Genomic DNA, 23,129 nt, shown 5'->3' with positions numbered 1-23,129 from the left:
AGCCTTCTGTGCTGTTGTACATTCAGTTACTGCCAGTCTGTTTGTGTAACAAAACTTGTTTCTTCAGAGATGAACTTGTTTCTTCTCAATCCCCTTTGTTTCTAATGAGGTTTTTCTGGAATCTTCTAATGGAATTCAATGCCCCAGGGCATCCATTCACAGTTGGAGGGGGTTGTCCCTTTCAAAGTCAATGGGTGGGGATGGTCTTGACTACCATGGTAATGAAGCCAATCTATAGGCGTTTGGTAGTACAGAACTTGAGTAATGCTGAGAACAGAGACATTTTGTTGAAGCTTTTTGTCTTGCACTCATCAGGACTATTCGCAAGAATACCAATGTAAGGGAAAGCAACAAATTTATTTTTAGTTTTAGAGATACAGCACTGAAACAGGCCCTTCAGCCCACCGAGTCTGTGCCGACCATCAACCACCCATTTATACTAATCCTACACTAATCCCATATTCCTACCACCTCCCGACCTGTCTCTATATTTCCCTACCACCTACCTATACAAGGGGCAATTTATAATGGCCAATTTACCTATCAACCTGCAAGTCTTTGGCATGTGGGAGGAAACCGGAGCACCCGGAGAAAACCCACGCAGACACAGGGAGAACTTGCAAACTCCACACAGGCAGTACCCAGAATTGAACCCGGGTTGCTGGAGCTGTGAGGCTGTGGTGCTAACCACTGCGCCACTGTGCCGCCCATATTGTATGAGAAGAGAGTGCTGATTGGTTGGGAAGTGGACTCTGGTCAAGGCATTGCCCTGAGGAATGAACCAGCGAATGGCTGTCTCTTATTTTGCTTAACTGAAACAGGTGCAGTGCGTGTTACATGTTCATTCTGTCTGCAAAGAACAGGGCCCTGTGTATTAATATATGTAGCTTCCAGTATGCGCAAATGCGCCACACTCCGAGCCCTACTGACAATCTTAAATTGGTTGTCAGCATAATTCTTGGCATACTGAGATTATTTAGCAGATGTTGTCCAATCGTGGAATCACCTCTAATATTGGACACTGTATTTTGAGTTTTGCGAGCACGGGCTGGTTGGGTACGGTCTGTACCTTGCCCATTGCGAACAGCGAAAGGGACATGTTTGATACGATCCGCCAGTTTTTGGGACGTACGGCCTATATACCTCGCATCACACTGGCATTGAAATTCATATATCACATTACTCATTTGTGTGATAGGCAGAACGTCTTTTTGGCTTGACAGCAGCATCCTGTTTGTGGCGAACACCACACGTGTTGCTACTGCATAATAGCAGCGTGAAACAACTAGCTTCACCTATTACTCAAATTTTTGGGATACATGACCCTTCCAGGGTAATCTGAAGAGTGTCTGCAGAGTCTCATCGACAGGCTTGCGGCTGCCTGCAACGTATTTGGCCTAACCATCAGCCTCAAGAAAATGAACATCTTGGGGCAGGACGTCAGAAATGCTCCATCCATCAATATCGGCGACCACGCTCTGGAAGTGGTTCAAGAGTTCACCTACCTAGGCTCAACTATCACCAGTAACCTGTCTCTCGATGCAGAAATCAACAAGCGCATGGGAAAGGCTTCCACTGCTATGTCCAGACTGGCCGAGAGAGTGTGGGAAAATGGCGCACTGACACGGAACACAAAAGTCCGAGTGTATCAAGCCTGTATCCTCAGTATCTTGCTCTACGGCAGCAAGGCCTGGACAACATATGTCAGCCAAGAGCGACGTTTCAATTCATTCCATCTTCCCTGCCTCCGGAGAATCCTTGGCATCAGGTGGCAGGACCGCATCTCCAACACAGTCGTCCTCGAGGCGGCCAAAATCCCCAGCTTATACACACTACTGAGTCGGCGGCGCTTGAGATGGCTTGGCCATGAGAGCCGCATGGAAGATAGCAGGATCCCCAAGGACACATTGTACAGCGAGCTCGCCACTGGTATCAGACCTACCGGCCGTCCAGGTCTCCGCTGTAACCTCCGCAGTGGTTAGCACTGCAGCCTCACAGTTCCAGGGACCCAGGTTCGATTCTGGATACTGCCTGTGCGGAGTTTGCAAGTTCTCCCTGTGACCGCGTGGGTTTTCGCCGGATGCTCCGGTTTCTTCCCACAGCCAAAGACTTGCAGGTTGATAGGTAAATTGGCCATTATAAATTGCCCCTAGTGTAGGTAGGTAGGTGGTAGGGAATATGGGATTACTGCAAGGTTAGTGTAAAAAAAAATGGGTGGTTGATGGTCGGCACAGACTCGGTGGGCCGAAGGGCCTGTTTCAGTGCTGTATCTCTTTAAAAAAAAAAGACGTCTGCAAATGCGACATGAAGTCCTGTAACATTGATCACAAGTTGTGGGAGTCAGTTGCCAGCGATTGCCAGAGCTGGCGGGCAGCCATAAAAGGCGGGGCTAAAGTGTGGTGAGTCGAAGACACTTAGCAGTTGCCAGGAAAAAAGACAGAAGTGCAAGGGGAGAGCCAACTGTGTAACAACCCCGACAACCAATTTTTTCTGCAGCACCTGTGGAAGAGTCTGTCACTCTAGTATTGGCCTTTATAGCCACTCCAGGCGCTGCTCCACAAACCACTGACCACCCCCAGGCGCTTACCCATTGTCTCCCGAGACAAGGAGGCCAAAGAAGAAAGAGAAGAAGAATATATAAAAAACTAAAAAGAGACAATATGATACAATCTCAGATTATATCAACCTTCAACAGCAACAGCCATTAACATACTGTATAATCCCCCTTATCTAAAACAAAAAAACTTGTTTAAAGGATTATAAAGCGATTTTAACAAAACAATTTCCACGTTTTCCTAACTCATCACAACACAAAATGGCCCTCTTAGAGGACATCCAGCAATTTCTTTGAACAAGCACTTATTTTCATAAAACAATCCGACAACTGATAACTCGCATCGCCCCATTTTATTTTGGAAATTTCTTTTCTTTCCAACATTTCTTTTATACTCACGAGATCAATCCTCAACCTCTTTTCCATGACACTTCTTGTCGAATGGACATTGTCCCAGAGAGAATGGTTATTTATATAGCATTCTATTAGAAAAAAAATTCTCCGATTACCCCTTATATAAAAGAGTTCCTTAAAATATACGAGTTCCTTTAAAATATTTGATAAATACATACCCATATCTATTGCTTCTATCAGTGCAAGTGTCTCAGCAGCTAAGGTGCTTTTAACTATCTCCTTTATTTTCTTCGATTCCCAGGCTAATGGACAACATTTATCATTTCTTCCCACCAAAAATATAATAAACCCTGCTGTGCTCGAATAACCATCGGGAAGATTAGCGTGTGGGTCGTCACAAAAAATGACTTTCATTTCTTCTGGGTCACCCAAGGCTGGTAACTTGAGTGAACATTTGCCTAAACTCAGTTTTTTTTCAATGTCTTATTTGCTCTCAGCAGTCCCCAACAGTAGCATGTTTCAGCATGGTGCTCAATTCTAATGCATCATAGCAAGCATCTGGCCTAATATGTTGCACAACAAGTTTAATTGCCCGATTAAGCTCCTAAACTGGTCTGCTTCTTCCTTGGTTGCAGAGTCTTCCTTTTGTGAGGATCTGGCCCGATTTGAGCAGGATCCTATTAACATTCTCTAGGTAAGATGGTTGTTTTAGGGTTACTCCCAACTTAGTCTGCCTAACGTCCAACCCTTTATATATAAAAGCTCCGGAAGCCTGACTTCCAATTTTAAATTCCTGTGGTACATTATCTAACACAAAGATCCTCCCCACAGAAAATCCTCTACGTGCATCAAGAGAATGCCTGCTAATTTTTATTCATAGTACCAATAAAACATTGCTGGATTTGCTTTTAGCTGAATACAACCAGCTTTTAGTAGGACGGACCTAACTGAAAAATACCACACCCTGGATGCATCGTTAAGCCCATAAACACGCTCCCATTAAGGCCCCTCTCTCTAATACACTAACTCTCCCATTGAAGCCCCTCCCTCTAATACACTAACTCTTCCATTGAAGCCCCTCCCTCTAATACACTAACTCGCCCATTGAAGCCCCTCCCTCTAATACACTAACTCGCCCATTGAGGCCCTTCCCTGTAATACATTACTTCTCTCCAGGGCAGTACTGAGGGAGATGAATGTAAAAGATCCCATGGCACTATTTTGAACAAGAATAGGGGAGTTATTTATGCAAAGCATTAAGGTAGATAAGTCCCCAGGGCCTGATGGGATCTACCCTAGAATACTGAGGGAGGCAAGGGAAGAAATTGCTGGGGCCTTGACAGAAATCTTTGCATCCTCATTGGCTACAGGTGAGGTCCCAGAGGACTGGAGAATAGCCAATGTTGTTCCTTTGTTTAAGAAGGGTGGTAAGGATAATCCAGGAAACTATAGGCCGGTGAGCCTTACGTCAGTGGTAGGGAAACTATTAAGAGAGGATTATTCGGGACAGGATTTACTCCCATTTGGAAGCAAACGAACTTATTAGCGAGAGACAGCATGGTTTTGTGAAGGGGAGGTCGTGTCTTACTAATTTGATTGAGTTTTTTGAGGAAGTGACGAAGATGATTGATGAGGGAAGGGCGGTGGATGTTGTCTATGTGGAATTTAATTAAAGCCTTTGACAAGGTCCCGCATGGCAGACTGGTGCAAAAGGTGAAGTCACACGGGATCAGAGGTGAGCTGGCAAGATGGATACAGAACTGGCTCAGTCACAGAAGACAGAGGGTAACAGTGGATGGGTGTTTTTCTGAATGGAGGGATGTGACTAGTGGTGTTCCGCAGGGATCAGTGCTGGGACCTTTGCTGTTTGTAGTATATATAAATGATTTGGAGGAAAATGTAGCTGGTCTGATTAGTATGTTTGCGGGCGACACAAAGGTTGCTGGAGTTGCGGACAATGATGAGGATTGTCAGAGGATACAGCAGGATATAGATCGGTTGGAGATTTGGGTGGAGAGATGGCTGATGGAGTTTAATCCGGACAAATGTGAGGTAATGCATTTTGGAAGGTCTAATGCAGGTGGGAGGTATACAGTAAATGGCAGAACCCTTAGGAGTATTGACAGGCAGAGAGGTCTGGGCGTACAGGTCCACAGGTCACTGAAAGTGGCAACGCAGGTGGATAAGGTAGTCAAGAAGGCATACGGCATGCTTGCCTTCATCGGACGGGGCATAGAGTATAAAAATTGGCAAGTCATGTTGCAGCTGTACAGAACCTTAGTTAGGCCACACTTAGAATATTGCGTGCAATTCTGGTCGCCACACTACCAAAAGGAAGTGGAGGCTTTGGAGAGGGTACAGAGGAGGTTTACCAGGATGTTGCCTGGTCTGGAGGGTATTAGCTATGAGGCGAGGTTGGAAAAACCCGGATTGTTTTCACTGGAACGACGGAGGTGGAGGGGCGACATGATAGAGGTTTACAAAGTTATGAGCGGCATGGACAGAGTGGATAGTCAGAAGCTTTTTCCCAGGGTGGAAGAGTCAGTTACTAGGGGACATAGGTTTAAGGTGCGAGGGGCAAAGTTTAGAGGGGATGTGCGAGGCAAGTTTTTTACACAGAGGGTGGTGAGTGCCTGGAACTTGCTGCCGGTGGAGGTGGTGGAAGCAGGTACGATGGCGACGTTTAAGGGGCATCTTGACAAATACATGAATAGGATGGGAATAGAGGGATACGGTCCCCGGAAGTGCAGAAGTTTAGACAGGCATCAAGATCGGCGCAGGCTTGGAGGGCCGAATGACCTGTTCCTGTGCTGTACTGTTCTTTGTTCTTTGTAATACTCTAGAGCTGTGACCTGCCAGAGCTTTATCAAGGTTCAGAGTAATTTCCGTGCTTGGGGCATGGGACTAGTAGCACAAAACGGGCGGCACAGTGGCGCAGTGGTTAGCACCGCAGCCTCACAGCTCCAGCGACCCGGGTTCAATTCTGGGTACTGCCTGTGTGGAGTTTGCAAGTTCTCCCTGTGTCTGCGTGGGTTTCCTCCGGGTGCTCCGGTTTCCTCCCACTTGCCAAAGACTTGCAGGTTGATAGGTAAATTGGCCATTATAAATTGCCCCTAGTGTAGGTAGGTGGTAGGGAAACATAGAGATAGGTGGGGATATGGTAGGAATATGGGATTAGTGTAGGATTAGTATAAATGGGTGGTTGATGGTCAGCACAGACTCGGTGGGCCGAAGGGCCTGTTTCAGTGCTGTATCTCTAAACTAAACTAAAAAAAACTGCCCATACTTTAGCGCTAATTTTAGAAAGGTGACAGGATAACTTATATGGAAAATTGCCCAGGTTTTGCAGTCAGTGGTGAAAGAATGGTGCATGCTATTCACCTTGCTGACAGCTGCTCACAGGGTTGTTGTAGGCTTGTGAGCATAGACTTGTTCTAACCTGGCCTCTGATCCAGAGTGGCTCGGCATTTCCGAACTTGATTAGATTAGATTAGAGATACAGCACTGAAACAGGCCCTTCGGCCCACCGAGTCTGTGCCGAACATCAACCACCCATTTATACTAATCCTACACTAATCCCATATTCCTACCAAACATCCCCACCTGTCCCTATATTTCCCTACCACCTACCTATACTAGTGACAATTTATAATGGCCAATTTACCTATCAACCTGCAAGTCTTTTGGCTTGTGGGAGGAAACCGGAGCACCCGGAGAAAACCCACGCAGACACAGGGAGAACCTGCAAACTCCACACAGGCAGTACTCGGAATCGAACCCGGATCCCTGGAGCTGTGAGGCTGCGGTGCTAACCACTGCACCACTGTGCCGCCCTAAAGGAGGAGCAGCTGGAGTCACTGTAGAGCATCAGGGAGCAGGAGAGTTTTCTGGATTTTATCTTCCAGGAGATGGTCACCCTACAGGCAGTGAGAGTTCAGGATAGTAGATGGTTGGCCATCCGGAAGAGTAGGAAGAAGCAGGAAGTGCAGGAGGCTTCAGCGTGTGTGCCACTCTCAAACCAAACCGGTGGCAGTACTGATTAGGGAAGACATTGTATTGTTGGAAAGAGAGATGTCATTGAGAGTCAAAGACTGAATCTATTTGGTTAGAGATGAGAAGCAAAAAGGGTATAATCACATTACTGTGGGTATTTTTTAGGACTCCAAATAGTGAGAGAGAGATAGAGGAGCAAATCTGCAGGGAGATTGCAGAGATGTGCCAGAACCATAGAGTGGTGATTTTGGGGGACTTTAATTAGCCGATTATCAACTTGGATAATTTTAGAGTAAAGGGTAAGGAGGGGGAGGATTTTCTGAAATGTGTTCAGGAGAACTTACTTGACTAATATGTTTTCGGTCCAACTAGGAAGGAGGCATTGCTGGATCTGGTGTTGGGGAATGAGGTGGGCCAAGTGGACCAAGTGTCTGTGGAGGAGATCATCAGGTTTAGATTAGTAATGGAGAAGAGCAAGGAACAATCTAAAGTAGAACTTCCATTTGGAAGAGGGCTAACTTCCATGGGATGAGAGGGGATCTAGCCAGGGTAAAATGGATCCAAAGATTAACAAGGAAAACTAACGGAGCAGTGGGCGATCTTTAAGAAGGAGATGTTTCAGGTACAGGTGAGGTACATTCCAACAAGGGCGAAAGGACCAAAGTCAGGTTTCCTTGGATGACAAGGGAGATAGAGAGTATGATGAAACAACAAAAGACGATGCATGTCGGGTGAATTCCTCAAGTGAAAACCAGGTCAAATACAATAGGTGGAGAGAGGAAGGGAAGAGACTGGCGAAGAGAGCATATGAGAATAGAATGACGATCAACATAAAACAGAACTCAAATATTTTATACCGGCATGTAAAGAGTAAGTGGGTAGTAAGAGGTGGGGTGGGACCTATTAGGGACAAAGAGGATGATATATGCTTAGAGGCGCAGGCCAAGGATAGAATACTTAATGAATACTTTGTATTGGTGTTTTCTAAGGAAGTGGATGCTGGCAAAATATCTGCAGAAGTGGAGATGGTAGAGGTAATGAATGGAGTGAAAATTGATTGTCAGGATCTACTGGAAAGGTTGGCTATGCTTAGAGTGGATAAGTCGTCTGGTCCGGATGGCTTGCATCCCAGGTTGCTAAAGGAAATGGGAGTGGAGATAGCGGACGGGCTTGCCATAATCTTCCAGTTTACCCTAGATATGGGGGAGATGCCAGAGGATTAGAGAGTGGCAAATGTGACATCCTTATTCAAGAAAGGGTGTAAGGACATTCCTAGTAACTACAGGCCAATTAGTTTAACATCAGTGGTGGACACTGTTTCAGAAACAATAATCAGGCGAAAAAACCAACAGGAACTTGTAGGGGTTTGAGTTAACTAAGGAGAGCCAGCACGGATTTGTAAAAGGCGGATCAGGTTTGACTAATCTAATTGAATTTTTTGATAAAGTAGCAGAGAAGGTTGATGAAGGGAAAGCAATGGATGTTGTCTATAAGGATTTTAAAAAAGCGTTTGACAAAGTACTACATAAAAGGCTAGTTAACAAAATTGAGGCTCATGGAAAAGGAGGGACAGTTTCAACTTGGACGAAAAATTGGCTTAAGGACGGAAAATAGAGCGCCGTGGTAAATGATTGTTTTTCAGACTAGAGGATGGTGGACTGATGTTTTCCCCAGGGGTCAGTGCAAGAACCACTGCTTTTTTGATATATGTAAATGACTTGGATATTGGAATACAGAGTAAAATTTCAAAATTTGCCAATAATATCAGACTTGGAGGTGTGGGAAACAGTGAGAATGATACCAATTGACCTGAACAGGCCATAGATAGGCTAGCAGAATGGGCTGACAAGTGGCAGATGGAATTTAATGCAGAGAAGTGTGAGGTGATGCATTTGGTAGAAGAGATAGGGTGAGGGAATATATACTTAATGGCACAGTTCTAAAGAATGCACAGGGTCACAGTGACCTGGGGGTTCATGTGCATAAATCTTTGAAGGTGGCAGGACATGGTGAGAAAGTGGTTAGCAAACAATATGGGAACTTGGGCTTTATAAGTAGAGATATTGAGTATAAAAGCAGGGAAGTTATGCCTAACCTTTATAAAGTGCTGGGTAGACTGCAACTAGAGTATTGCATCTAGTTCTGGTCACCACACTTTAGGAGGGATGTGGAGGTCCTTGAGAGGATGGAAAGGAGATTTATCAGAATGGTTCCAGGGATGAGGGATTTCAGTTACAAGGTTAGGTTGGAGAAGCTGAGTTTGTTGTCCCTGGAGCAAAGGAGATTGAGGGGAGATTTGATGGAGGTGTACAAGATTGTGACAGGTTTAGATAAGGTAGACAAAGCAAAGCTGTTCCCATGTGCTGATGGTACAAGGACTAGGGAGCACAGATTGAAGGTTTTGGGCAAGAGATGCAGGGGGGAATGTGAGGAAGAACTCTTTTATGCAGCGAGTGGTAATGACCTGGAACTCGCTGCCTACAAGGGTGGTGGAAGCGGAGACGATCAATGATTTCTAAAGGAAATTGGATGGGCACTTGAGGGAAATAAACTTGCAGGGCCATGGGGATAGAGTAGGGGCAATGAGACTGACTGGATTGCTCCTCAGAGAGCCAGCAGGCAATCAATGGGCTGAATGGCCGCCTCCTGTGCCATAATGACTCTGGATAGTTCCAGCGAAGAAATCACAATGTCAAATGCAGTGGGCTTTAAAGTGCTTTAGGGATACTGAGATCTTCACAGCTTTGTGAGACACAATCAGTTGTTTGTATATGCATGTTGTCTTTGTTTAATTGCCTCATTACATACTCTTGACATGTTGCAGTTTGTTCCAGTGAATACTGCACCATATACCATCACTATTACTTCCTTTCACAGGTGGAGGCTTTCCACCTGACAGCTGCAGTTAATGAATCTTGCATCACTCTGCTTCCAAATGACCATTTATCTCCTCTGATTCTCCAATATGTGGTCTTGATACTGTCTGTAGTTATTCAACATATCTACTGATTGCAGCAAGTGTCCCCATCAAGTGAATGCCATGTGGTTGTAACCTGTTTTGTCATGGATTGATTAGGAAATGTTTGTGTGAAATGTCCTGCTCAGTGAGCTTGGTTCCACCACTGCTCTCTTTTATGTTTCAGTGCCGAAGGACCTACTGCCCGACATGTTAGAAAGTGATAATCTGGAGAAGCATGAGTTGACATTTTTGAATGATCTGCTGAGCCCTGAACCAAGTGCACCCAATGACTTCAGCCACGAGTGGCAGAGCACAGTTGGAAGCTCAGGGCTCAGTCCGGGGCCTGCGGCGGAAGCGGTCGAACCCAAACCGGCTGATGCTCCACCTGGCTTCCTACCATCTCAGCTTTTCGACCTCAGCCATGACCCAGCAGGAGCTTTCATTGGTGAGTCTTGTAGCTTATTCAGTCGCACTCTTCCCCTTCACTGACGAGTGTGGAAGTTTTCAGTAGTGGGGGCAGTGATGTGGGAAGGCCACATTTTATCCATCTGAGATACAGTTTCAAAAGCATAAACTCTATATTAAAACCCCATCAAACTTTTTCCCATCCCATTGCCTTTCCCTAGAACTCTGAGCACCACTAGCCTTCACCTTGCTGTTATGATGGACTGAAGCTTTGCTCCCAGGCCTCTGCAATGCTACTGTGCAGTCAGCAAGGGTGCCTTTGTTTAATTAGCCCACTGATCCCATTCCCTTCCACCCCCAGCACCTGAGAGAAAGTATTCTCCCTCTAATCAGCTCTTGTTTACTATGAAATACTATGATGCACTATCAGGGCAGCATGAGCAAGCCAATATTTATTGTTCATTTCTATTTCCCTTGCAGGCATTAGGAGTTAAACATATAGCGTAACTGGAGTTAACTGTAAGCCAGACCAGGCAGGGGCTTCAGGTTCCCTTCTCTGAAGGGAATGAGTGAAACCAGTTGCTTTTGTGCAATAGCCTCGTTATCATGGTCATTTTTTTCCCTGGTTCCAGCTGATAAATTTAATTCGGTTTTACAACTTCGCGTGGTGGGATTTGAACTCGTATCTTCTGAGCTATTAGTCTAGGACCTTAACCACTAGGTTACTCTCCCCAAAGCATGCAGCTGACCTCCCTGTGTTACTATTGCGGAATGAGTTGGAGCTCAGTGATCCTGCAGAACACATTGCTCCTGCTCATCACCCTTCTAAAACTAATCTATTGAACCGTTTCTCCCTGTGTTACCTCCACCTGTTTCCCCTCACCACTTCCTCACCCAACTCTTGGTTGGGGTGTGCTTTCAGAGGAGTTAGGAAGCCTCCAGGAGTGCCTTACTGAAATGGCCATTCAGTACGAGTGAAACTGGGCAGGATAGTGGACTATGGAGAGTATCACGGTCTCAGCCTGATCCTGTTCTCATCCAGCATTTAGGTGCACGAATTTCTTGTCAGATTCACTGGATAGTGATTAAGAGCAGGAACCTTGGCTGATTTTATTCCCCACTTCCCTATCTCAGGGATGCTGAGACCAGCCGCAGCTTGCTGCCCACTGAACTGTTGACAGCAGCTACATCAGCACAGCCTGACCACTTTTTAGGGACAGATGATGGCCTCCGTTGCCCCCGGAAACAAGTTCTGATCCCTTAATGTGGAGTGATGTGCCTCCTGGCGTCCAGTGCGGCAACAGAGAAACCCTTTGTAGCTCTGGAGAGAGTTCTCGTTGTGTTGTGAAGGGCAGGGCGACCTGGAATGGGTTACCTCAACCAAGGGTCCGAGCCTTGAAAAGTGCTGCAGTTACGTTGGTGTCCAGTAAGCTCTTAGTTATGCTGGAGAATCCAGGTCTCCATTGTGAATATCTTCCAGCACGTAGGCAAAGTAGGTAAGTAAGCTGGAAAGTCAGATCCGAATCTTTGGGACAAGGATTATCTCTAAGGGCTGGGTCGGTCAGGGTAGGGTACTGAGCATAATAAAAACAAGAAATGCTGGCAATACTCAGCAGGTCTGGCAGCATCTGTGGAGAGATGAGTAGAGTAAACGTTTCAGATCAGTGACCCTTCATCAGAACTGTTTTCAGATTTCCAGTATCTGCAGTATTTTGCTTTTATTTTAGGGTACTGAGCAACTCTTCCACAGCCCAATCATCTCCATGGTCTGAGTGCAACATTCTGATTATTATGTGTTATTGTTTAAGGTTGGACAGATCCCCCCAAACCACAGCCAGTACCAACTCTAGCCCCACAACATCCGGAGCCAAAAGTTCCAGTAAATCCACCCCAGAACCTACCAAAGGTCCCATCCAAAGGTAAGTGACGGAGACCGCAAAAGTCAGATGGTGTGTTTCACAGTTCCCATCAATGCACATGGACAGGGTTAACACGATCTTCTGTTGGAATCATAGTCATATCAGAAAGGAACAGCACTTCAAACAAAAATAGACTGTAGTGAAATTAAAACTGTAGGGTTTAATATCACCTTGGTATAGGAGACAAATTGTCGTGTAAATGCATGAAATGATTATCATTAAGGAAAACACTGGCAGCACGTCTATCCAGTGCATAGCCAAGCCTTTTAGTTCAGGAAGGGCACGGGTTGGATCCTAGACTCAGCTATTTCCAATTATAGGATGTTGAATGTAGCCTTATGGAGGGAGAGGAAGATCATTAACCAGCACTTCCGGTCTAGATACTGTGCAGGGAGACCTGCTGGAGAGTGCGAGAAAGTGTGTGTGCTTGCGTGCGTGCGCACTCCATGGTCAAATAGCTTGCCGACATTCCTTGCCTAGGCTCAAACATGGTGAGTGATGGCAGTAGCCGTGGAACTATAGTCCAGTGTGAGTCAGTACCCTCAGGAACAGAGAGGAGAAATACTCCCATCTGAGTCAGTACCCTCAGGTGAAGAGAGGAGGATACTGGAGAGAAAGATATTGGGAGAAAATTTCTCACTGCACAGATTGTGCCAGAATGCCCTTTGAGGCCATGGGCAGGATTATGCTGATAAATTAGATGCTGCTGCCTGAGGTCAGCAATCTGATGGAAGCCCTCAGTGCCTCCCAGTGCAGGCCTTAGAGGCTGGAAATCTGCACCCATTCTATGTCTTAGTTCATGACTCCTATGCAAACATACTGTGGCTCGAGGCCCTGAGCAGCCATCTGCAAGTGGGCAGATCTCATTTTATACAATGAGATTTGCTTATGATGGGACAGGGTCTGTACAGCAGAGTCAGCCCTGCCTGATCAGCCCCCTCGTCTCCAGTACCAGGCATCTGCCAACTTAACCGAGGTGTCTGAATGACCCCCTGATGTAAGCTTATCCAGCTGGTGGACACAGTCACAGGAATAGCTTCTTGTGCTCAGATTGTCTCCTGTTGCTTGGAGGTGTTAATAAAGTCACTTGTGGGAGTGGTGTACAGGCCACCTAACATTAACCACACTGTAGGACGGGGTATAAAAGAAGAAATAATGGCAGCTTGTCAGAAAGGTATGGCGATAATTATGGGGGATTTTAACCTACATATAGACTGGAAAAATCAGATGGGCAGAGGTAGCCTAGCTGAGGAGTACGTAGAATGTTTTCGGGATAATTTCTTGGAATAGTACGTTCTGGAAACAACCAGAGAGTAGACCTGGTATTGTGCAACGAGATAGGATTAATTAATGACCTCATAGTTGAGGCGCTCCTAGGTAGCAGCAATCATAATATGATTGAATTTTACATTGTTTGAGGGAGAGAAGAGTGGATCCAAGACTAGTATTTTAAATTTAAATAAGGGCAATTATGATGGCATTAAACAGAGCTAGCTAAAGTGAACTGGCAAATTAGGTTAAGGTATAAGTCAATAGAGATGCAGTGGCAGACATTTAAGGGGATATTTCAGAATACACAGAACAGATGCATTTCAACGAGAAAAAAATTCCAAGGGTGGGACCCGCCATCCGTGGTTAACTAAAACAGTTAAAGATAGTATCAAAGCATATAATTGCACAAAGATATGTGGCAGGTAAGAAGATTGGACAGAATATAAAAAACAGCAAAGAATGACTAAAAGATTGATAAGGAAGGTAAAAATGAAAGTACGAGAGAAAGCTAGCTAGAAATATAAAGACAGATCGTAAGAATTTCTATGGATATTTAAAAAAGAAGAGTTAACAAAGTGAGTGTTGGTCCTATAGAAAATGAGTCTGGGGAATTAATAAAGAATAATAAGGAGATGGCAGATGAATTGAACAGGTATTTTGCATCGGTCTTCACTATAGAGGATACAAGTAACATCCCAGAATTCGCTGTAAGTCAGAAAATGGAAGGGAGGAACTCAAGAAAATTTCAATCACCAAGGAAGTGGTACTGAACAAATTGTTGGAGCTGTAGGCTGAGAGGTCCCCAGGTCCTGATGGACATCATCCTAGTATTACGACCGACCGCTCCAGTCGAAGCCCCCAATCAAAATATACAATTCTGATTGTGGTGGGACCAATGCACTGTTAATTCAATCCTGTCGTTCCACAGATCGGCTAACATAAACTTTACAAATTAAAGAGAGACCCAACCAAATTGTACCTTCTGTTATCCCTCGAATGAGGCTAACCAAACCAGGTGTCTTTCAATCAACAAATTAACTCTTTAATTAGAAGAACTAAATTCTTAAACACTATGAAGATATAAACAGTATTTAAAATAGAAAAAAATTAGAGTCCTCGCAAATTTACAGTCCAATGTTGCTTGAGGTCCTCACAGGATGTTGCTCAAAGTCCTCACAGGATGTTTGTTGCTTGAAGTCCTCATGGAATGTTGCTTTCCTTCTCCAGCGAATTTCAACAATTAACAATTAATCGAATCAAGCTGTCTTTAGAGTTTTTGAGGGATAAAAGATTGTCATAGTCTAACTTCCCTTTCTTCAATTTAAATTACCAGAGACCTCTGTTTTGGCTTGACTTTTTCTTAGAATTTTGAGAGATAATAAACAGACTAAAATCCTCTTCCTTCAGTTTAAATGGTTGAGAGCGCATTTTCAGGTGTGCTCATTACAGCTGTCTGTGTCTTCTGTGTGTGTGTGTGTTCTGTTAGGACAAACTGTCTTCAACTCATAAGCCAGTTCAAAACTGAATTGTAAAAAATGTATCGCATCAGGCTCACTCCCAGTGGTTGTATCTATGGTAACGAGAATGCACCCTTTGAATCACAGTCTCCAAATGGCTGTTTCTAAGGCAATGAAAATGCAACTTCCTATGACTCCTAAAACTTGACGGCTCTTCAAGCAATACTGATCCCTTGCAAGCCTTAAAGGCAAACCGCATATTCCGGAAAAAAACTGCAAGACCATGCCACTAGGGTGTTAAAAGAAGTGGCTTGTGAGATAGTTGATGCATTAGATTTAATTTTCCAAAATTCCCTAGATTCCGGGAAGGTTCCATTAGATTGGATCTAATAAAATAGTGAATGTAACTCCTTTATTCAAAAAAGGAGGGAGACAGAAAGCAGGAAACTACAGGCCAGTTAGCTTAACAACTGTCTTAGGGAAAATGTTAGAAGCTATTATTAAAGACGTTATAGCAGGGCACTTAGAAAAATTCAAGGTAATCAGGCAGAGTCAACATGCTTTTGTGAAAGGGAAATTATGTTTAACCAATTTATTGGAGTTCTTTGAGGGAGGTACATGTGCTGTGGATGAAGGGGAACCAGTGGATGTATTGTACTTAGATTTCCAGAAGGCATTTGATAAGGTGCCACATCAAAGGTTATTTCAGAAAATAAAAGCTCATGGTGTAGGGGGTAACATATTGGCATGGATAGAAGATTGGCTAGCTAACGGGAAATGGAGAGTAGGCATAAATGGGTCATTTTCTGGTTAGCAAGATGTAACGAGTGGTGTGCCACAGGGATCTGTGCTGGGGCCTCAACTTTTTACAATTTATATAAATGACTTAGATGAAGGGACCGAAGGTATGGTTACTAAATTTGCTGATGACACAAAGGTAGGAAAGTAACTTGTGAAGAGGACATAAGGAGGCTACAAAGGGATATAGACAGGTTAAGTGAGTGGGCAAAGACCTGGCAAATGAAGTATAATGTGGGAAAGTGTGAAATTGTCCACTTTGGCAGCAAGAATAAAAAAGAAGCATATTATCTAAATGGTGAGAGATTGCAGAACTCTGAGATGCAGAGGGATCTGGGTGTCCTAGTGCATGAATCACAAAAGGTTAGTATGCAGGTACAGCACGTAATTTGGAAAGCTAATAGAATGTTATTGTTTATCGCGAGGGGAATTGAATACAAATGTAGGGAGGTTATGCTTCAGCTATGCAGGGCATTGGTGAGACCACATCTGGAGTACTGTGTACAGTACTGGTCTCCTTATTTAAGGAAGGATGTAAATGCGATGGAATGTGTTCAGAGAAGGTTTACTAGACTAATACCTGGAATGGGTGGGCTGTCTTTTGAGGAAAGATTGGACAGGTTAGACTTGTATCCGTTGGAATTTAGAAGAGTAAGAGGCGACTTGATTGAAACATAAGATCCTGAGGGGTTTTGACAGGGTGGATGTGGAAAGGATGTTTCCCCTTGTGGGAGAATCTAGAACTAGGAGTCACTGTTTAAAAATAAGGGGTCGCCCATTTAAGACCGAGATGAGGAGAAATTTTTTCTCTGAGGGTGGTGAGTCTTTGGTAATCTCTTCCTCAAAAGGCAGTGGAAGCAGAGTCTTTGAATATTTGTAAGGCAGAGGTAGATAGATTCTTGATAAGCAAGGGGGTGGAAGGTTATCGGGGGGTAGGTGGAAATGTGGAAAGGTTATCGGGGGGTAGGTGGAAATCAGTTCAGCCATGAACTTATTGAATGGCGGAGCAGGCTCAAAGGGCCGAGTGGCCGACTCCTGCACCTAATTTGTATGTTCATATGTAACAAAATCTTTTCTTGTCTTTGCAGCTGCCAAGGGCAACACACAGGACAAATCAGCCTGGTTCAATCTGTTTGCGGATCTGGATCCCCTCTCGAATCCTGATGCCATAGGTCGAACGGATGAGGAGCTCCTTAATGCTTGAGGCTGGGGAAATGGGGAAGGAATGTGTTAAGTTATATCATACACAAATGTCTTACTACTGCAATTTTATATATTATATATATATTCACCAAAACACTGGGTTATTATCTCTTGAGCTACAGAAGTATAAACAGTTCAAGTGGGGGGGCGGGGGGGTGGGGGGTGGAATGTTACAAAACTGCTAAGTTCCTGGGATGTGATGTTGGTGATGCTGATTTCCTGTTTAGTTTCTCATGTTCTGACAGTGCTGCGGCAATCCTGGTTACTGGGTGTACAGCTGTTTACAGAGGTTAACTGGTACTCCACAGATGCTGAGCTCTGGATTGGAGCCACACTTGCACCCTGGTGTGGAAGCAGTGCTGACACACAACAGCTCAGGCCAGTCTGCTGGTTGTGTTGGGGACCACTCACTGTCTGGATCAGCTCAGTACAAATGGTAATAAATGAGGTCACCTGCATTGCTGTGGGCTATTTTGCAGCAGCATCTTATCAGTTACATCAAAGTTTCTTTTATAAACAAGAAGCTTGGGTAATGGCCTTTTTAAAAATGAAATTGAAATCTGGAGGTGTTCTTCAAATGTAAAATTAATGGTTAATATCTATCTCTGAGTTTAATTACTTGCTTTTTATAGTTGGACTGGCTTTAAGATGTAATAGACAAGTAAATGGGATTTGTTTTGTGTGATGTCTGTAAGCTACACTGTGGCCAGCTTTCTGGACTGGACAGAATTCTCTTTGTTACGAGACACAGGTAGCAGTCTATTTCCTTTTGATCCATTTTCTGGCTGTAGGAGAACTGCGCTGCTATTAACTCCACTATCTGAAACATTGCACTAACTTCAGAAAGGTGAGCTACCTGCTATTCGTAATTTTAGTGAAAGCTTCCCCTTGTGGCACTTGGGCTGAGTTTATTGCTTAAGTTACGGGTAGTGGGAGTTATCACTCCTTTTTATACATTCCACAAAGCCCGGCTACAAGCAACCTTTTCAAAAGAGGACCAGTGGCTTGACTGAGATTATGCTGGAGAGATACCTGACCCTTCCTCATACGCTGGGAGGGAGCATGTGTTGAAATAGTCACTGCAATCATATACTGGTCAGGGTGGCAAGGGAGGTTGGAGGGAGTGGTGGGGAAAAGAGAAAACGAAATCTTTCTGGAAGTTAAAAGTTACATGTTTAACTGCAGCCTTAGAAAGCTGGAAATACAAATGATTTCCTCCGTGGTGCCAGCCTGAAAAAATAACAAATCTGACACTAAGTGAGCATGTTTCAACTGGACAGTAGTTATAACCTCAGTGCCATTGGGTTCGTGAGGTGGCAATCAGCCAGGGTTTCTCCTCCTGCTTATTGCCTGCCAAGATGTGCTGGAAACTCATTGTCAGCAATAATCCACTCCAGTCAAATAGCCTGCTGATCATCTTTGCCCTTGAAGGTACCAGGAGGTGTCCAGTGCCCGTGGAACTGAAATCTGGCAATTGCCAGCAGCTTCAGGAATACGCTGACCCAAGATCTGGGATGTGCAACATCCAGCAGTTTTTGTTTTTACTTATCCTGCAGGAACTCATTGAACTTCATTGTTGCCTCATCTGGGCTGTAAAATCCTTCAATGTACTGAGATGAACGGCGTTCCCAGGCAGGCTTCCCATATGTATTGTACCAGGGTGGCGCAGTGGTTAGCACCGCAGCCTCACAGCTCCAGCGACCGGGTTCGGTTCTGAGTACTGCCTGCGCGGAGTTTGCAAGTTCTCCCTGTGACCGCGTGGGTTTCCTCCCACAGCCAAAGACTTGCAGGTTGATGGGTAAATTGGCCATTGTAAATTGACCCTAGTGTAGGTAGGAGAATTGAGGGAAGGTGGGGATGTAGTAGGAGACGTGGGATTAATGTAGGATTAGTATAAATGGGTGGTTGTTGGTCGACACAGACTCGGTGGGCCGAAGGGCCTGTTTCAGTGCTGTATCTCTCTATGACTCTGTCTGTTGGAGGACATGAATGTTTGAAACTTGAGTTGAACAGATGGAGCCGTCCACTAGTTAGAATTCACTGTATTATAGCACAGAAGTGTAAGCTGAGAGGAGGGGATAGTCTGGAACAAGCTGTGTTTTGAACACAATACACGTTTATGCTAAGATCAAATCTGTTATTGTACAAAAAGCAGAAACTCTGGATCTATATGGAAATAAGAGCAGTAAACAATGTTAAATCCTGCACTAAGTTAAAACCATTGAATGGGAAAAGATTTATTTTCCTATAAGAAAGTGCATTCTTGAGCAGAACATGCCTATAAAGAGAAACTGTTAACTTGTCAACCACTGAATCTAAACACTGCCTCACTTCACATAGTGTACAGTAACACTGAATTAAAAACATGGAACTATGAACTAGACAATTTCTGATGTAAGCTTGAGCCGTACAGACCAGCAGCTCTCATTCTGGTCTGCCTGTGTTAGCTGAGTCTGGTCAGGTTTCTGATCACAAAAATGCATGTATGAAAATGTGGTTACATTTGATTGCAACTCTCTTGCTACATCCAGCAAAACTGTAATATCCATCCATAGCCTGTAAGTTACAGAACTGCCCAATGTATGGGATTAAATGTAATGCACACAGATTACAAACAAACCTCAATTAAAAGCCAGAACAGTCAGTACATCTGTGAGAGCGCAAATCATATTTCAACTGTCAAATAGCCTTACACATGATGAATGGCTCCTTGGATGACTTACAAAAGGGAACCTGATTCCTATTAAACAGTCTCAGCAAGGAGAGGATTTAGAGAAAAAGTCAAGTCATGGTCTCCAAAATAAACCTTGCACTATAAACTAAAGAATCAGTAATTTAGTGATTATCGTGTCAGCCCTAAAGTCTGTATCTCATCAACTTGATTATTATTCCTTTGCGTGTTTTGTTTTTGTCTTATAAAGAAGCTCCTTAGCATAGAAACAAACACCTTCCCAATTTTGTGATATTTGAAAAATGCTTTACAGGGCGAGCAGTTTGGCATCTTTGTGTAAGACCATTATGAAATGTGGATGAGCTGGAGAGTTTCCTGCAGCCTCCCCAACTGCCTTGAAGACTGGAATACTCAGCCCATTGCAATGCTGGAAATATTTAAAAAGCTGGACTATAATAAAAAATCAGTTCACTGGATTACTGTAAAGGGGCCCATGTAGTATTGAGCCCCGCACATCACAATGCCTCTCATACTGTACGGGTCTAAAGGCTACTCAAAGTGTAAACTCTGTTCTCCATAGATGCTGATAGAGAGCAGCTTGTTTCCGGCATTTCCCATTCTTTTCACTTCTCGAGTTGCCAGGTTTGTTTCCCACTCTGTTAGTTGATCTTGATCATGGCCTGTATGTTGTCCATTAACCTAGGCTGGGAAGTGGACATCAGTGCAGCTGCGATGTACACCCTGCTGCTCCCCATCCCACAGAAGGAAACCTCCTGCCAGCCCTTAACAATCCCCAGGCTCTCGTGAACACCAGCGACTTGAGTGAAATGCCAGTATGCATGGAACTATAAATGAGCAAGTCAGCAGCTGACAGGAGAGGAGAGAAGGGGCAAGAATTGTCATCTCGATGCACAGAGTACTTTTAATCCCTCATTGATCATGCATTTATATATTGTGTAAAATTACTCAATAATTCCATTGATCTGTGCAAAATAATCGCCAGACCATCTGCAATATTCAACATCCCTACAACAGATTGCAGGTTTCATGGGCTATGTAAGCATGTTTCAGGAGGGGAAGTCAGATTGCAATTAGAGGGATTGTAACTTCACGAAGAAGGAATATCACTAACGTTTATTGACACGAACTTCAAAAAAATGTTTTGTCAAAAAAAAATGTAGGATTTGAGCTTCTGCACTGGTTCAGTGCTTGTATTTTCTATTGAATGGTTGTCTGGAAACTGCCTCTTCGATTAAAAATAGTAGTTTCTCAACATGTGCTTAGTGGCTTTAATTTTTTTTAAATGCACCTCTGTAAGCTCAAAACAAAGTGCAAGAGGCTTTTCTGTCAATGACACATTGACATTTTATCTTAATTGGGTCTGCTAGCTTTTGCAAACCTCTGTCACAATCAACCATTTCATCCTCCAAGGGATCTTTTTGGTAGCCTTCTATAGTCCATTTGTGGTTCCATGTCAATTGAGATATTGTCATTTACAGCACATTGAGTCCGTGCCGGCTCTCTATGGAGCGATCCAGTCAGTCTCACTCTCCCACTGTATCCCCATGGCCCTGCAAGTTTATTTCCTTCAAGGGCCTATCCAATTTCCTTTTGAAATAATTGTCTCTGCATCTATCACCCACTTGTCTCAAGACTGAGTTAATCATGGCTTCACCTGCGTGTCCCAAAACTCTATCCTCAGCCCCCACCTCATGTACAGAGACATTATCCATGTTCTGTCAGTTTCCAGTTGTTTTATCAATGATACCCAATTCTACTGCTCAGCCTCAATAGTACCAACTAACAGCTTGACTCATATTAGAGTCATAGTCGTAAAGCATAGAAACAGGCCTTTTAGCCCACCGCGTCCATGCCGACTGTAATGCCTATCTATACTAATCCCACCTGCCTGCATTAATTCCATATCCCTCTATGCCTTGCTCATTCAAGTACCTGTCCAGATGCCTCTTAAATGTTGCTACTGTTTCTGCCTCCACCACCTCCTCAGGCTTTCACCTGCTTAACATTAGGCACAGTTTTTTAAAATCTCCTACCATAAACTTTTCACCTAAGACATCAACTCCATCTCTGCCCAGCTGCTTACTGAGACTAAATCCGAGGGCCCACAATCTGAGAATCCTGTTCAATGCTAGGTTGGGTTTCAAACTCTAACTATTCCACATCCACAACATTACTAAATTCCATCATAATCTACCTTCTGCTAAAGCCCTCATCCACACTTCAGTTATCTCAGGAATATTTCATCTGGCTTCCACAGCTCAACTTCACTTACATTCTAAAGTTACCCCCAAATCCTAATGTCAATGTCCTATTTCACACACACATCCCCTCACAAAACTGGTTAGGCAATAGAACATGAACTTGAGAATCATCTCCAAAGCTGCCCTTGGCCTCACTTAGAATCTTCTCCAACTCAATTTCAGCTAATTCCTTCAGTTAATCTGATTTATTCACTGTGCTTTGGAATTCTTTCAAACCCTTTGATCCCCTTTAAACCTCCTCCCTCTCACCTTAAATATATGCCCTCTAGTTTTAGTCACCCCTACCATGGGAAACAGACTCTGGCTACCTACCCTATCTACGCCTCTCATAATTTTATATACCTCTAACATGCCCCCTCTCAGCCTCCTTTGCTCCAGGGAAAACAGACCCAGCCTATCCAATCTCTCTTTATAACTCAAGCCCTCCAAACCAGGCAACATCCTTGTGAATCTTTTCTGCACCCTCTCTAGCTTAATCACATCTTTCCTGTAGTGCGGCGACCAGAACTGCACACAGTACTCCAAATGCAGCCTAACCAACGTTATGTACAACTGTAACATGACGTCCCAACTCTTGTACTCAATGCCTCAGCCGATGAAGGCAAGCATGCCATACGCCTTCTTCACCACCCTGTCTACCTGTGTTGCCACTTTCAGGGAACTATGTACTTGCACCCCAAGGTCTCTCTGCTCAACAACACTCCCCAGGGCCCTGCCATTCACTGTATATGTCCTGCCCTGGTTTAACTGCCCAAAATGCATCACTTCACACTTTTGTCTGCGTTAAATTCCATTTGCCAATCCCTTGCCCACTTTCCCAGTTGATCTATATCCTGTTGTAACCTTAGACAACCTTCTTCACTGTCCACTATGCCACCAATTTTGGTGTCATCTGCAAACTTACTAATCATGCCCCCTACATTCACATCCAAGTCATTAATATATATGACAAACAACAGAGGGCCCAACACCAATCCCTGTGGCACACCACTGGTCACCGGTCTCCAATCGGAGAAACAACCCTCCACTACCACCCTCTGCCTCCTATCACCCAGCCAATTTTGTATCCAATTTGCTAGCTCACCCTGGATCCCATGTGTTTGAATCTTCTGGACCAGCCTACCATGCGGGACCTTGTCAAAGGCCTTGCTAAAGTCCATGTAGACAATGTCCATCGCTCTGCCCTCGTCAATCCTCTTGGTCACCTCCTCGAAAAACTCAAATGATTTCCCACGCACAAAGCCATGCTGACTATCCCTAAT

The 23,129-nt window shown here is 44.3% G+C and overlaps 1 protein-coding gene across 2 annotated transcripts in view; it reads left to right on the top strand.

Moving 5' to 3' along the window:
• The window catches only part of LOC137372330 (islet cell autoantigen 1-like), a 114,185-nt gene extending 94,697 nt beyond the window's left edge, over positions 1 to 19,488 (top strand). For both annotated transcript variants that reach the window (XM_068036181.1, XM_068036180.1), the window contains 3 exons: positions 10,045 to 10,305; positions 12,074 to 12,184; positions 16,800 to 19,488. In XM_068036181.1, coding sequence (XP_067892282.1) covers positions 10,045 to 10,305; positions 12,074 to 12,184; positions 16,800 to 16,915 — 488 coding nt within the window. In that variant the 3' untranslated portion in view covers positions 16,916 to 19,488. The remainder of the gene's footprint in view (positions 1 to 10,044; positions 10,306 to 12,073; positions 12,185 to 16,799) is intronic.
• The last annotated feature ends 3,641 nt before the right edge of the window (positions 19,489 to 23,129 follow it).

Source organism: Heterodontus francisci, chromosome 7 (assembly GCF_036365525.1).
Source record: "Heterodontus francisci isolate sHetFra1 chromosome 7, sHetFra1.hap1, whole genome shotgun sequence".
Classification (NCBI taxonomy): Eukaryota; Metazoa; Chordata; class Chondrichthyes; order Heterodontiformes; family Heterodontidae; genus Heterodontus; species Heterodontus francisci.
Note: the sequence above shows the minus strand (reverse complement) of the source record. Positions and strands in the feature narration are given on the sequence as shown.